A 14,972-nucleotide genomic window follows, 5' to 3' on the forward strand; every position below is an offset into this window, starting at 1 on the left:
CTTTGTTGTTCTCTTAAAAAACTGCATTTCCCAAGTCCATGATTCCTTTTTTTAATCTTTAATCCTCTATCAAGCAGTTCTGCTTTATAGTAATATACAGAGTATAAAAAATCTCAGATCAGTGTTCAAAACAAATGAATTTGTGTATGTAGTGAATGTCTAATTCTAGAATAGCAACAAAAATTTATTAAATAATAAACTAAAATGGTGAAAAATGTTAGTTTAAAGTATACGATATTTCATACCATATATAATAACAAGGTACCATGTGTAAGTTACTGATAGTAGCAAACACTATCATAAATGTATTTACTTAGTATTAACTGTCTTTATCACCTTGATATCATATCATTAAATGTGTTTTTCAAGTACAGCTATGTTTAAGTTCACCAGAAAATTTGCATTTGATAGTTTAAGAACACTACTACTGTAGCTGAAATGGGTATTACATGTACATCCAAGGTGGTGTATTGGTGCTCTTACTGAGAATGCTGAAAATAAAACTGGATTTATTACAAATATAAAATTAGGTTCAACAAAATGTGCAAAATGCTAGCTTATTTCTTAGATAATTTGGCACACCGGTCGCTGCAAAAGATATCAAGCAAGAGGTTGTGAAGTAAATTTTACTGAAGTATGAAACACAAGGCATTCCAACAATTTGCATTGGTGCATGAAAAATAAAATAAAATTAGGTGTGAGGGGAAATGGGTAAAAATGAAAGTGCATTATATTTGTAGCAAAAAACTAGTCGAAAATTCTTTATTAGACAATCAATGAAAAATAAGTTTTACATATGATTTCGCTACACTTGATTTACATAGGAAAGCGATGCGATATTATGGCAGAAATTATTTACCTGTACAAAGTGCCTCCAGTAGGTACACAAAATACTATTATCTTCTCTTACCTACATTAGATGACAGCGACATAAATCAACCTAGCTTTGATCCTTCAGGATATCATAGAGTACAGCTTCTGCACCATTTTTGTTGCACACAGTGCTTTACACTATATACGTCTGATAGTTAGCTGCACTGTAAAACACAATTTTTCCAAGGCAGACGTCAAACACAGTCATTGAAAGAGACGTCATATCACGAAGTAAATGTATCTGAAGCTCTGTGTCAACATTTATATCTCAGAAAATATCGAGCTCTTAATTACATAACCACAAAATAAGCTAAGTTGAATTTTCTTTGAAATCCTGAAGGAGGAGAACGTTTTTTGTCATTACTCTGTATTGATGAATTACAATCTATATTATTATATTGTTATTACGATATGAAATTTAAAACTTACTGAATATGCGTTACAAGAAAAATAATACAGAAGTAAACTAAACCCAGTTGACCAACAATTTTACAAAGAGATGACAGAAAATAAATAGAAAGAGCTGCTCAAGAAACATATAAAAGCTACATAAAAAATGCACTCGTAAATTTACAAGATAGTGTGTATTATCTTTCTGGCTCGAAAGATATACAACTACAGACAGGTAGTCTCTGGTTTTCAGTTAGCATATCATTAGCATGCATTTCATCTGAGAGAAATGGCGTAACGTATGACAGTACAGAATATCGTCAGAGGTATAGTCTGTACAATTATGACATAAAGTTTGGCGCCGGTTCTCGGCCACACAGAACTGCACACGAAACTTAAAGTTTGAAAGAGTAGAGGCTGAGAGAGTGAGTGAGTGAGTGTGTGTGGGGACCACTATCTTGCAACACTGAAAACGGTCATTCCATCGACAGAGTCCGTGCAGCGGTAGCGTGCATGTCCGAATGCGAGCGAGCGGGGAGTCATGTTGAGCTTACTGCGACTGCGGTCGGCCTCCTCGGCCAGCAGCTTCTCCAGCTTCTCCGGGAAGTGCCGCTTGGCGCACCACACCAGCCCGATCAGCAGCAGGACCACCGTCACCGTGATCAGCCCCAGCCAGAACGGCTCCTGCAGCATCCGCTCCGACAGCGGCTTGAACGGGATGTGCATCATCCGCCGCTCGCACCTCTGCCCTGCAACACGCGCGCACCCAGCCGTACACCACCGGCGTCCGCTCCACAAGGCGCAGCTGAGCTACGTAAGAAGACATACTGTACAAAACAGTTCACTCCGTTCAGTAAGGCAAACACACATACAGCGTACATACACACATGAAACTATGCGGTTCCAGAGACCTATTCAATTCTCAAACATGTATGTATGATGTACACAGGGTGGTCCATTGATCATGACCGGGCCAAATATCTCACAAAATAAACGTCAAACGAAAAAAAACTACAAAGAACAAAACTTGTCCAGCTTGAAGGGGGCGCTATGGTTGGCCCGCTAGATGGCGCTGCCATAGGTCAAACGGATATCAACTGCGTTGTTTTAAATAGGAACCCCCATTTTTATTACATATTCGTGTAGTACGTAAATAAATATGAATGTTTTAGTTGGACCACTTTTTTCGCTTTGTGACAGATGGCGCTGTAATAGTCACAAACATATGGCTCACAATTTTAGAAGAACAGTTGCTAACAGGTAGGTTTTCTTAAATTAAAATACAGAACGTATTTGAACCTTTTATTTCGGTTGTTCCAGTGTGATACATGTACCTTTGTGAACTTATCATTTCTGAGGACGCATTCTGTTATAGCGCGATTACCTGTAAATACCACATTAATACAATAAATGGTGTTTAGCCCTCCTTAAACATTCCAACAACCCCCCCCCCCCCCCTAACAATAAATGGTCAAAACAATAGCTCTGAGCACTATGGGACTCAACAACTGAGGTCATCAGTCCCATAGAACAGACCTACTTAAACCTAACTAACCTAAGGACATCACACACATCAATGCCCGAGGCAGGATTCGAACCTGCGACCGTAGTGGTCACGCGGTTCCAGACTGTAGCGCCTAGAACCGCTCGGCCACCCTGGCCGGCGATGTCGGTAAATCTCAATGCATTTGGCAATGCGAGTAACGACATTCCTCTCAACACCGAGTAGTTCCCCTTCCGTATTGTTCACACATGCATTTACACTGTGCTGACGCATGTTGTCAGGCGTTGCCGGTGGATCACGATAGCAAATGTTATTCAGCTTTCCCCACAGAAAGAAAGCTGGGGACGTCAGATCCGGTGAACGTGCGGGCCATGCTTCGACGACCAATCTACCTGTCACGAAATACGCTATTCAATACCGTTTCAACCTCACGCGAACTATGTGCCGGACATCCATCATGTTGACAATACATCGCCATTATGTCATTCAGTGAAACATCCTGTAGTAACATCGGTAGAAAATTACGTAGGAAATCAGCATACATTGCACCATTTAGATTGTCATCGATAAAATAGGGGCCAATTATCCTTCCTCCCATAAAGCCGCACCGTACATTAACCCGCCAAGGTCGCTGATGTTCCACTTGTCGCAGCCATCGTGGATTTTCCGTTGCCCAACAGTGCATATTATGCCGGTTCACGTTACCGCTGTGGTGAATGACGCTTTGTAGCTAAATAGAAGGCGTGCGAAAAATCTGTCATCGTCCCGTAATTTCTCTCGTGCCCAGTGGTAGAACTGTACACGACGTTCAAAGTCGTCGCCATGCAATTCCTGCTCCATAGAAATATGGTACGGGTGTAATCGATGTTGATGTAGCATTCTCAACACCGACGTTTTTGAGATTCACGATTCTCGCGCAGTTTGTTTGCTACTGATGTACGGATTAACCGCGACAGCAGCTAAAACATCTACTTGGGCATCATCATTTGTTTCAGGTCCTGGTTGACGTTTCAGATATGGCTGAACACTTCCTGTTTCCTTAAATAACGTAAATATCCGGCGAACGGTCCGGACACTTGAATGATGCCCGTTGGACATTTTGATCACAATAGCCAAACATCAACACCATATCGACCTTTCCCGCAATTGGTAAACGGTCCATTTTAACACGGGTAATGTATCACGAAGCAAATACCGTCCGCACTGGCGGAATGATAAGTGATACCACGTACTTACACCTTTGCGACTATTACAGCGCCATCCATCACAAAGCGAAAAAAGTGGTCCAATTAAAACATTCATATTTCTTTACGTATTACACGAATATGTAATAGAAAATGGGGGTTCCTATTTAAAAAAAAGACGCAGTTAACATCCGTTTGACCTTCGGCAGCGCCATCTAGCGGGCCAACCATAACGCCATCTGGTTTCCCCCTTCAAGCTAGACGGGTTTCGTTCTTTGTAGTTTTTTTGTTTGATGCTTATTTCGTGAGATATTTGGCCCGGTCACTATCAATGGACCACCCTATATATGGAGACTGAAACAATGAGTGAAAATTTGTTCCAATGCCGAGATTCGAACCTGGGTTTCCTGCTTACCAAGAAGGAGCGCTAACCATTACACCACACTGGAACAGAAGCTTTGCCGAATTGCGTGGACTTTCCTGGTACGCCTCCCTCCTCAATCACGTCTCAGTTCACTTCAGTCCTCATATACAGGGTGTTCGGAAAATTCTGCAACAAACTTTAGGACTTGTAGAGGGGAGTGAGCGCATAATGTTCTGAATGCGAACCTTTCTCCGGAAACGTCTTCCAAAAGCGCTGCAGAGCGTTAAAATTATAGGCGCCGGTGGCTGTAAGTATATGTACAAACAGGGTGACTTTCAAGAGTGTGGAGAAGGATAAATGTATCAGTTTGAAGTATGGGCCCTTGTACCAGAAACGAAAGACTTCAAAGTTATTATCGAAAACGGTTCTAATACTTCTGACATCAGAATACAGGTTCCGGTAGTGTTTTTGTTAAGATTGTAGGTTAAGCAACATTCAGAATGTGCACTAAAACAAGAAAAAATGTCTGTTAACCATGGGTTCTAAAATGCACTTGTTCATCTTTAATATATTCAATATCTTCTCTAATACGAGGGGCGTTTGAAAAGACCGTGGAAAACTAAAAACTACTTACGTGTTTGGGGTAAACCTTTTTTATTTTTCGACTTCGCCCAACTCTGTTCTAATTTGTTGATCCCTTCCAAGTATTAGGAATTGTCCAAGTCCGCAAAATAGCTATAAGGCGCTGCAATCACTTCCTCGTATGAATAAAATCTTTGTCCCGCCAACCATTTCTTCCAATTGGGGAACAAATAGTAGTCTGAGGGAGCCAAGTCTGGAGAATAGGTGGGATGTGAAACTTGTTCGAAACCTATTTCCATTAATTTTGCGACCACAACTGTTGAGGTGTGTGCTGGTGCATTGTCGTGATGGAAAAGGACCTATTTGCGGTCCAATCGCCAGCGTCTTTCTTGCAGCTCGGTTTTCAAACGGCCCAATAACGATGAATAATATGCACCTGTATAGATTTTCCCTTTTCTAGATAGTCGATGAGGATTATCCCTTGCGAATCCCAAAAGACAGTCGCCATAAACTTTCCGGCCGAAGGTATGATCTTCTCCTTTTTTGGTGCATATTCTCCCTTGGTAACCAATTATTTAGAATGTTGTTTGGTCTCAGGAATATAGTAATGTATCCATGTTTCATCCACAGTGACGAAATGACGCTTTAAGTCCTGCAGATTCTTCCTGAAGAGCTGCAAACCACCCTTGCAGCACTTCGCACGATTACGTTTTTGGTCAAGCGTGAGCAATCGCGGAACCCATATTGCGGATAGCTTTCTCATGTCCAAATTTTTATGCAAAATATTATGTGCCCGTTCATTCGAGATGCTGACAGCCCTAGCAACCTCATGCACCTTAACCCTTCTGTCATCCATCATCATATCATGGATTTTATCAATGTTTTATGGAGTCGTAACCTTCACTGGGTGCCCCGAACGTAGAGCATCACTTGTGCCCATATGGCCACTCAGAAAATTTTGAAACCACTTATAAACTCTTATAATCGAAGGTGCAGAGTAACCGTAATGTTTATCAAGCTTCTCTTTAGTCTCCTGAGACGTTTTTCCTGTCATAAAGTAATGTTTAATCACCACACGAAATTCTTCTTCGTCCATTTTTTGACAATCACTCGACTTCCTTGATTCACGCGAATGCCAAACACAAAGAAATAGACCAACATGGGTGAAATTTGGTGTACGTTTTTTCCAAAGATGCTACTAACTAAACATGACCTCGATACGCGCCGGTGGTGTCATCTCCTAGACTTTGCATGGAATTTTCAATCACCCCTCGTACACTACCGTTTGTGAAAATTGCAGTACCAAGAAGGAAACCCATGAGTTCAGTTAATTTAATACCACAGGTCAGGTAGATGAGAAGTAACAAATGGTTACCTTTTCAAGTCTGCATGTTCTTTGAGCCCTACAACTCAGTAAGTCATGTGGGCACCATGCGTTGCAATTAGAGCTGCTATATGCTGTGGTATTGAATCAATAAGGTTCTGAATACTTTCGTGACGGATTTCCCTCCACGCAGTTTGTATCCGAGCTCACAAATCGGTGACACCAGTTACTGCAGGACCGTGACGCACCAGGTGCCGACTAACCATATTCGAGACATCTTCGATGGGCGACATGTCTGGCGAACATGCAGGCTAGGGAAGTAATGGTACCTGTCGCTCTTCGAAGAAGTGGCCTAGCATTGTCCTGTTGAAATGTGGCCTGTGGAAATGCCTGAAGCAGGGGAAGTACCTCAGGGTCCAAAACCTCCGTTAGGTACCGGTTGCTGTTCAAAACGCCCGCAATATGTACGAGGCGAGTTCGGTTGTTGGAACCAATGGCGCCCCAAACTATCATACCTGTTGTTTGTCCGCTATGCCGCTCTACAATGCAGCCCTCCAGGTTGCGCTCACCACGGTACCGCCGGACACGTATGCGGCGATCTCTGTAGGACACATGGAAGCGGAACTCATTGGAAAGGATTACATTTTGCCCCTATGCACTCAGTGGGGCTGTTCACGTGCCCACTGTAGTCGGAGGAGCTTGTGGTTTCTGGACAATGGAAGCCGACGCAATGGGATGCGTGCAACCAGTCCAACCTGCAGCAGACGGTGACGAACCGTCGATGCAGACAAGTTCACACCTGTTGCAGTGCCCCAGCGACGAGACAACATTGTGGACGACGTTGTACGGTCCGTAATGGTCATGCGGACAAGATGGCGGACATTCCGTGCTGTGGTCATGTTCCGTGGTCCAGTTCCCGCTCGACCTTCCTCTATCCACCGCTTCCACACCCACATCACTGTCGTAGCAGCATACCCTGTGCGAGCCGAAATGTCGCGGTATGACAACGCAGTTTCTTGGAGACCGACCATTCTTCCGCTTCGAACTCTCTCGCATGGCAATACGGCTCAATTTGACGTCGACGCGGCACACTGACACTCACTGTATTGTTTCCACCTTGTGTGACAGTTCTGCATCCACTACGTTAGTCGCAACACCGACACTGTCGAACCGACACGAGAGGGCTCTGCTCGGCCACTTCCATAAGGTGCGGTACTATTCGGGTAATTTCCTCTCGGTGTTGCACTTTTCATGAACAGTAGATTAAGTGCTTACAGCTCTTAAGGTACACATTTTGGAGCCCATTTTCTCTAGTTTTTTTCCAACAGCAGTTCTAGTAAGTGGTATATGGTACATGTAGTTCGCTGTCAGAGGTATCATAACGGTTTTCGCTTATAAATTTTGAATCGTTCGTTTCTGGTACCGGGATCCTCACCCCAAATTGATACATTTATACGTGGGTCGTCCACAAAGTATGTTCCGTTTCTATTTCTATCCCCTGCAGCGCTACGATCGCAGTTCCGAGCATGCGCGGCAGTTACTCTGACTCAAGGAGAAGACATGTACGCCATTTTCAGAACGCTGCTGCTGACGTTTGCTTTGTAGTGCTTCTTTATAATGTCAGCTGTAATTGAAAATGCCACCGCTTGTGAAATCAGATCTGTGATTCGTTTTCTAAATGCAAAGGAAATTCATCGGCAAATCTGCGAGGTTCAAAAAATTGTTCAAATGGCTCTGAGCACTATGGGACTTAACTAACCTAAGGACATCACACAACACCCAGTCATCACGAGGCAGAGAAAAAATTTGCGAGGTTTACGGACATAATGCTATGTGTGATTCAATGGTTAGAATATGGGTCAGACTGTTCGATGAAGGTTCAAATGGCTCTAAGTACTATGGGACTTAACATCTGAGGTCATCAGTCCCCTAGACTGAGAACTACTTAAACTTAACTAGCCTAAAGACATCACACATCACCGAGGCAGGATTCGAACTTGCGACTGTAGCAGCAGCACGGTTCCGGACTGAAGCGCCTGGAACCGCTTTCGATGAAGGGCGTGACGATGTGCGTGATGAAGAAGGAAGCGGACACACTTTTGTGGTTCCTGATGAACTGGTTCACACAATTGAAGAGAAGATTAAGCACAACCGTAAGTTTACACTTAGTACCCTTGCTATGGAAGTTCCGCAAATCTCACGATCACTAGTTCATGAAATTGTTACTGAAAAACCGAAATTTCGAAAACTTTGCTCACGTTGGGTACTCAAAATTCTTACTGAACAGCACAAAAAACAACGGATGGGTAGAGCACTTCAGTTTTTGACACGCTACAATGAAGAAGGATAGTCACTGGGGGTGAAACTTGGGTATCGTACGACACCCCTGAAACAAAACGGCAATCAATGAAATGGAGGAACACTTCATCCCCAATGAAGGTTAAGCCTAAGCAAATCTTGGCACCTCGAAAAGTCATGTGCACCGTTTTTCGGGACATAAAAGGCATTTTGCTAATTGATTTCTTACCACGAGACCAAACAATCAACGCACATGGTTACTGCGAGACCATTAAGAAGTTGAAATGATAATTAAATCAATACCTTAAGCTGTCGATAGGCGTTGATATACATCAACGGGGACAGTTGGAAATGTGTACCCCGACCGGGACTCGAACCCGGGATCTCCTGCTTACCTGGCAGACGTTCTGTGCATCTGAGTCACTGAGGGCACACAGGATAGTGCGACAGCGGGGATTTATTCCTTGCAGGCTCCCCGTGAGACCCACATTCCCAACTTGATGTCCACACACTACATTCGTAGTGCTCTTGCCCACTACGCTCATTACTCGCGGCAGACAATCTTACCGATTCCCGTAACAGTTTGGGTTATGCGTGTGCATCCGTACAGAAGAAGAAGGTCAATGGCCGGTTAGTCTTAACTATATGGAGATGGTAGCTATTCTTTCGTACATGTCCGAAAGAACAGATACCATATCCATATATTAAGATATTGCGCCGCGCAATACAGAACAAGAGCCTAAGATTACTGTCAAAAGATGGTGTTTTTTTTTTTTTTTTTTTTTTTTTTTTTCCTACGATAATGCCCGATCTCACACGGCGAATGTGACCAAACGACTCTTACGGGAATTTCACTGGGTCGTGTTTGATCATCCTCCGTACAGTCCGGACCTCGCTGCTAGCGACTTTCATTTCTTACACCTAAAATCTGTCCTTGGTGGTCAACACTTCAACGATGATGACGAGCCGAGAGAACATGTTACAACATGGTTGAATACACAGGCGGCAACCTTCTATTAAGAAGGCAAACAAAAGCCTGTGCCTTGCTATGACAAGAGCAAACAAAATTTCAGAAGCTATGTAGAAAAGTACTTTTACAGTTGTAGATTTTTGTACAATAAATATTTTTTTGTATCTGTACATGTTTGTTTTATATAACCAAACGGAACTTACTTTGTGGACATACCTTGTAATATCTCTATCATCCTTAGAAATTTTCAAGTTACTAACATCATCATGGAGTCGGCCTGCATATACATACGTTTACAGGTGCCGGTGCCTGTAACTTTGGCGCCCTGTAGCGTCGTTGGATGACATTTCAGGACATGGTTTCCTATTCAAAATATTATGTATTCACTCCCTTCTACAAGTCCTGGAAATTTGTAATGGGAGTATCCGAAACACTGTATCCACCATGGATGTTTGAGGCTTGAAAAGGTCTCTGAAACCACGTAGTTTCACCTGATTAAAGCACGTATTTTAACTTGTAATTAAGAGTGATTTAAAAATGGCGCGAAATACAGATGGTACAAATAGGCTTGGTAATGGCGCTTGGTCGAAATTTGCTAATCGCAGCCGCTCGGGATTAGCAGAGTGGTCTCAGGCGCTGCAGTCATGGACTGTGCGGCTGGTCCCGGTGGAGGTTCGAGTGCTCCTCCTGGCATGGGTGTGTGTGTGTTTGTCCTTGGGATAATTTAGGTTATGTAGTGTGTAGGTTTAGCATTTAAGTCCCATAAGATTTCCAACACATTTGAAGCTAGTCGCAGTATTAAATAAACATTGCATTACAGCCTACTACAGACCTTGTTTACGTTTATTAATCTAGAACTGGATTGGAGGCAGGGCCCCTTGTGTCCTTCGATGCCGAGTTTCTGTTCCAATACAATTGGAGAGCCTCTGCAATGCTGTTCGAGAGTAGGGTGAATACCAATGGGGCTGATGTGTGTGTGGGATTTTGAATTGAGGAGGGGGGTGTGCTAGGACAACCCATGCAGTTATGGAAAGCCAGTGTGCCAGGATGGCACAGGAGACACGGGTTCGAACACTGGTTTTGATATAAATTTTCATTTGTGACTTCGGTCTGTATATCACACTCTGGCAATCAAAGTGACACAACTAATAAAATAAGAAGCTAGTAGTATTTAATTATCAGTTTTATATAATTTATTTCTTAAGTCGTGATTTCCCAAGTGCTGCATTTCTGAATTGTGTCACTGTTCCTGCCGGGGTGCGATACGTACGACTTATATACACATTACGCGTACGCAACAATTTAAGTTTTGACTGGAGATGAAGGACGATGTCTCAGAAACAAATAAATAATATTCCAATCCCCCATCTCGACCAAAGTTTCCAGAGGGTTTCCCTTGGTTGCAAGGTGTATGGCAGAACTGATAAGCCCCTTTCATTTATTCCCAGTAGAGATTCCCGTCAACCCCGCTACTAGCTTTTCTGATAATTGCCTGAATAAAGTCGTGACTCTGAATAGGCCGGGTCTTGAACAGCCATCTCCTCTCCTTGCGGTGGAGAATGAAAATATTAAAAAAGAGGACATACTGTATGACAACGACACATGCCGAGAACACAAGCGAGTTTATTCTGTACTGTATATTTCTTACCTATGCTGCTCTGGAGCCTCATCAAATTGTATGAAATTCAAATGATTGTAATAATAACCCATCAGAGCTGCTTATGACTCACTCTCAAGCGGTACCTAGAGTACTTCGACAGGTATTTGTCATTTAGCATTTAGTTTCTATAATGTGTAGGTGTAGCTGGAGGTGGTCCAAACAATTACTGTCCATCACGTCTTTTATGAAATGCTCAGTGTCAGTGGATACGATCGGTTTGTTTCCCATTACAAACAAAATAATTTTTAAAGAGAAATTTTACGTGCTCAGATTAGTCTAGTGCCATATAAATTAAATCGATATGTATTAACAGGGACAGTAAAGCACTGAGAACAACCAGTACTCCAGCAGCCACTGAGCAGCTCTGCTGCATTGCGGCAGCAGAGAGGGAGGGCCAGGACGGCGCACGAATCGCTGCTCGAGATCAGGCTATTCTTCGAATTTTACTGACCATGTGAATACACTACTGGCCATTAAAATTGCTACACCAAGAAGAAATGCAGATGATAAATGGGTATTCATTGGACAAATATATTATACTAGAACTGACATGTGATTACGTTTTCACGCAATTTGGGTGCATAGATCCTGAGAAATCAGTACCCAGAACAACAACCTCTGGCCGTAATAACGGCCTTGATACACTTGGTATTGACTCAAACAGAGCTTGGATGGCGTGTACAGGTGCAGCTGCCCATGCAGCTTCAACACGATACCACAGTTCATTAAGAGTAGTGACTGGCGTATTGTGACGAGCCAGTTGCTCGGCTCCCATTCACCAGACGTTTTCAGTTGCTGAGAGATTTGGAGAATGTACTGGCCAGGGCAGCAGTCGAACATTTTCTGTAGCCAGAAAGGCCCGTAGAGGACTTGCAACATGCGGTCGTGCATTATCCTGCTGAAATGTAGGGTTTCGCAGGGATCGAATGAAGGGTAGAGCCAAGGGAGGTCACACATCTGAAATGTAACTTCCACTGTTCAAAGTGCCGTCAATGCGAACAAGAGGTGACCGAGACATGTAACCAATGGCACCCCATACCATCACGCCAGTATGACGATGACGAATACACGCTTCCAATGTGCGCTCATCGCCATGTCACCAAACACGGATGCGACCATCGTGATGCTGTAAACAGAACCTAGATTCATCTGAAAAAATGACGTTTTGCCATTCGTGCACCCAGGTTCGGCGTTGAGTACAGCATCGCACGCGCTCCTGTCTGTGTTGCAGCGTCAAGGGTAACAGCAGCCATAGCCTCCGAGCTGATAGTCCATGCTGCTGCAAACGGCGTCGAACTGTTCGTGCAGATGGTTGTTGTCTTGCAGACATCCCCATCTGTTGACTCAGGGATCGAGAAATGGATGCACGATCCGTTACGCCCATGCGGATGAGATGCCTGTCATCTCGACTGCTAGTGATACGTGGCCGTTGGGATCCATCACGGCGTTCCGTATTACCCTCTTGAACCCACCGATTCCATATTCTGCTAACAGTCATTGGATCTCGAGCAACGCGAGCAGCAATGTCGCGATACCATAAACCACAATCGCTATAGGCTACAATCTGACCTTTATCAAAGTCGGAAACGTGATGGTACACAGTTCTCCTTCTTACAAGAGGCATCACAACAACGTTTCATCAAGCAACGCTGGTCAACTGCTGTTTTTGTATGAGAAATCGGTTGGAAACTTTCTTCATTTCAGCACGTTTTAGGTGTCGCCACCGGCGCCAGCCTTGTGTGAATGCTCTGAAAAGCTAATCATTTGCGTATCACTGCATCGTCTTCCCGTCGGTTAAATTTCGCGTCTGTAGCACGTCATCTTTGTGGTGTAGCAATTTTAATGACCAGTAGTGTACACATAGATATAAATTATATTGGATTACACTAATCTGGGACCGCTCTACCGAATGGGCACGTAAAATTACGCTTTAAAAATAATTTTTTCTGGCAAGTGGAGCAAACCGACGCTTTCTGTCCACACCGGGCATTATACGCAAGAGGTGATGAGCAAAATTTGTTTACACCGACTCTATCTACACACGGCAAAAACGAAATTGCAGATATCTGCAGAAACACCAGAGGAAATGCGGCTGCTGACTCTTAGGTATGACTAGCGGTAGATACCAGGTGTTTCTAAAGTACACCAGCCAACTTCAAGGGGCAGTAGAAGGTGTCGTGAGGATACGAATCTCTGTCACATCATCCAAGAACACTACAAAGCGTCGAAGATATAGGCGTAAGTTTCTGCCACCAGTTCACCTCTTCAGCAGCAAACTTGACTTTGAACGCTAATGGACCGTAGACGGAACGTCGCCCATTGTTGCTTGTTATTCAGTGATTGCGTCTGATTTCCACAATCGCCAGTGGAAGAGGTTAACGAATATGCTATGTAGAAAGGCCTTGTCTCCTAAGAATGTGACGCTCTTTCGCCTTGGATGACGGTTCCAGACATGGTTTTCCATTCATAGTTTATTTTTATGCTGGAACCCTCTAAAACCTCAGATATTTTTCGATACTCAGGAGAGAAACGAACTGGAGATGGAAATCTATGTGTGAAACCGTCATCCACTGAGGCAAGAGAGCACTGCATTCATAGGAGACATAGCCTGTCTACGCATCAGCTAGTTCCATCTTCTTCACTGTCCATCAAGACAATCAGCAGCTATCACTGAATAACAAACAACACTGCGAGACAATCCGCCTACCGTCCATCAGTCTCCAAAGTCACGTTTGCTGCTGAAGGGGTGATCTAACAACGGCAGGCGCCCGTGCATATAAATTTGACGCTCTGTACTGGATAACGTTTCCGAACACAGGTTCCAAACTGCTGAGGCCATCAGTCCCCTAGACTTAGAACTACTTAAACCTAACTAAGCTAAAGACATCACACACATCCGTGCCCGAGGCAGAATTCGAACCTGCGGCCGTAGCAGCAGAGCGGTTCTGGACTGAAGCTTCTAGAACGACTCGGCCACAGCGGCCGACTTACTTTTTCTCTTATAGTGTATTTTAAAAGATCGGGCGCACATGGCGCAGATGTCTGGTTTATAGCCAATAGACATTGTGTATGAACCCCTCAGATTGCCAACATCCTGCCGCCTCTCAAGGGTATAATGCCATAATCAATTCTATAATACAGATAGCGACGTCGGAAAGCATCAGCGAACATTTTGTCTCTAACAAAAGTTGTACCGCATGACTTGATCTATCACCCCTAGGCGGCTGTCGCAAAGACTTTGAGAGACCCTTATCAGACATGACTACTCATTTATTTTTATTTTTGCAGGACACATATCAGACTACAAGCCCATTTCAGTTATCACGTAATTTATTTTCGTGCCCAAGTAGCATTTCTGCAGATGTTTTTGGAGATTTTTATCTGGTTGTCAGCACATCTTCATTGCGTTATGGATGAGGTAGCATGCTTTCCAATATCAGCTGGTATAAATCACGCTGCTTCCCCCGTAGCACAGCCGTCTGGTCAGACGGCCCAGCTTACTCCGCGAAGGAGAAGGCAGAGGTTACGGCCACAACACTTGCAGCGTCTTTCATGCCGAATCTGGCTCTTCAGACCCAGTAATCACACTTGAAACGGACCAGGAAGTTAAACAACTTGTAGCCCAGCACAGGAACGACGAAATCAGACGTACTAGTACAAACGAAATTACTTGGGTTATCAAGCATGTCAATGGTAGGAAAGCCCCTGGGCCCGATAGCATTCAAAACCGTCCTCCACGAGTTCACTAATAGAGCCGTAGAATACCTTGCACACATAACGAATGGCATCTTCCATCATTACCGACCCATCACTCTGCTGTGAT

The 14,972-nt window shown here is 43.8% G+C and overlaps 1 protein-coding gene across 1 annotated transcript in view; it reads right to left on the minus strand.

Annotated features, from left to right (window-relative positions):
• The window catches only part of LOC126355345 (uncharacterized), a 708,215-nt gene that overhangs the window by 165,158 nt on the left and 528,085 nt on the right, over window positions 1-14,972 (minus strand). The window contains exon 20 of the mRNA XM_050005639.1: window positions 1,818-2,012. Within this exon, the coding sequence (XP_049861596.1) occupies window positions 1,818-2,012 (195 nt within the window). The remainder of the gene's footprint in view (window positions 1-1,817; window positions 2,013-14,972) is intronic.

The sequence above is a fragment of the Schistocerca gregaria genome, chromosome 3 (assembly GCF_023897955.1).
Source record: "Schistocerca gregaria isolate iqSchGreg1 chromosome 3, iqSchGreg1.2, whole genome shotgun sequence".
Taxonomy (NCBI): Eukaryota; Metazoa; Arthropoda; class Insecta; order Orthoptera; family Acrididae; genus Schistocerca; species Schistocerca gregaria.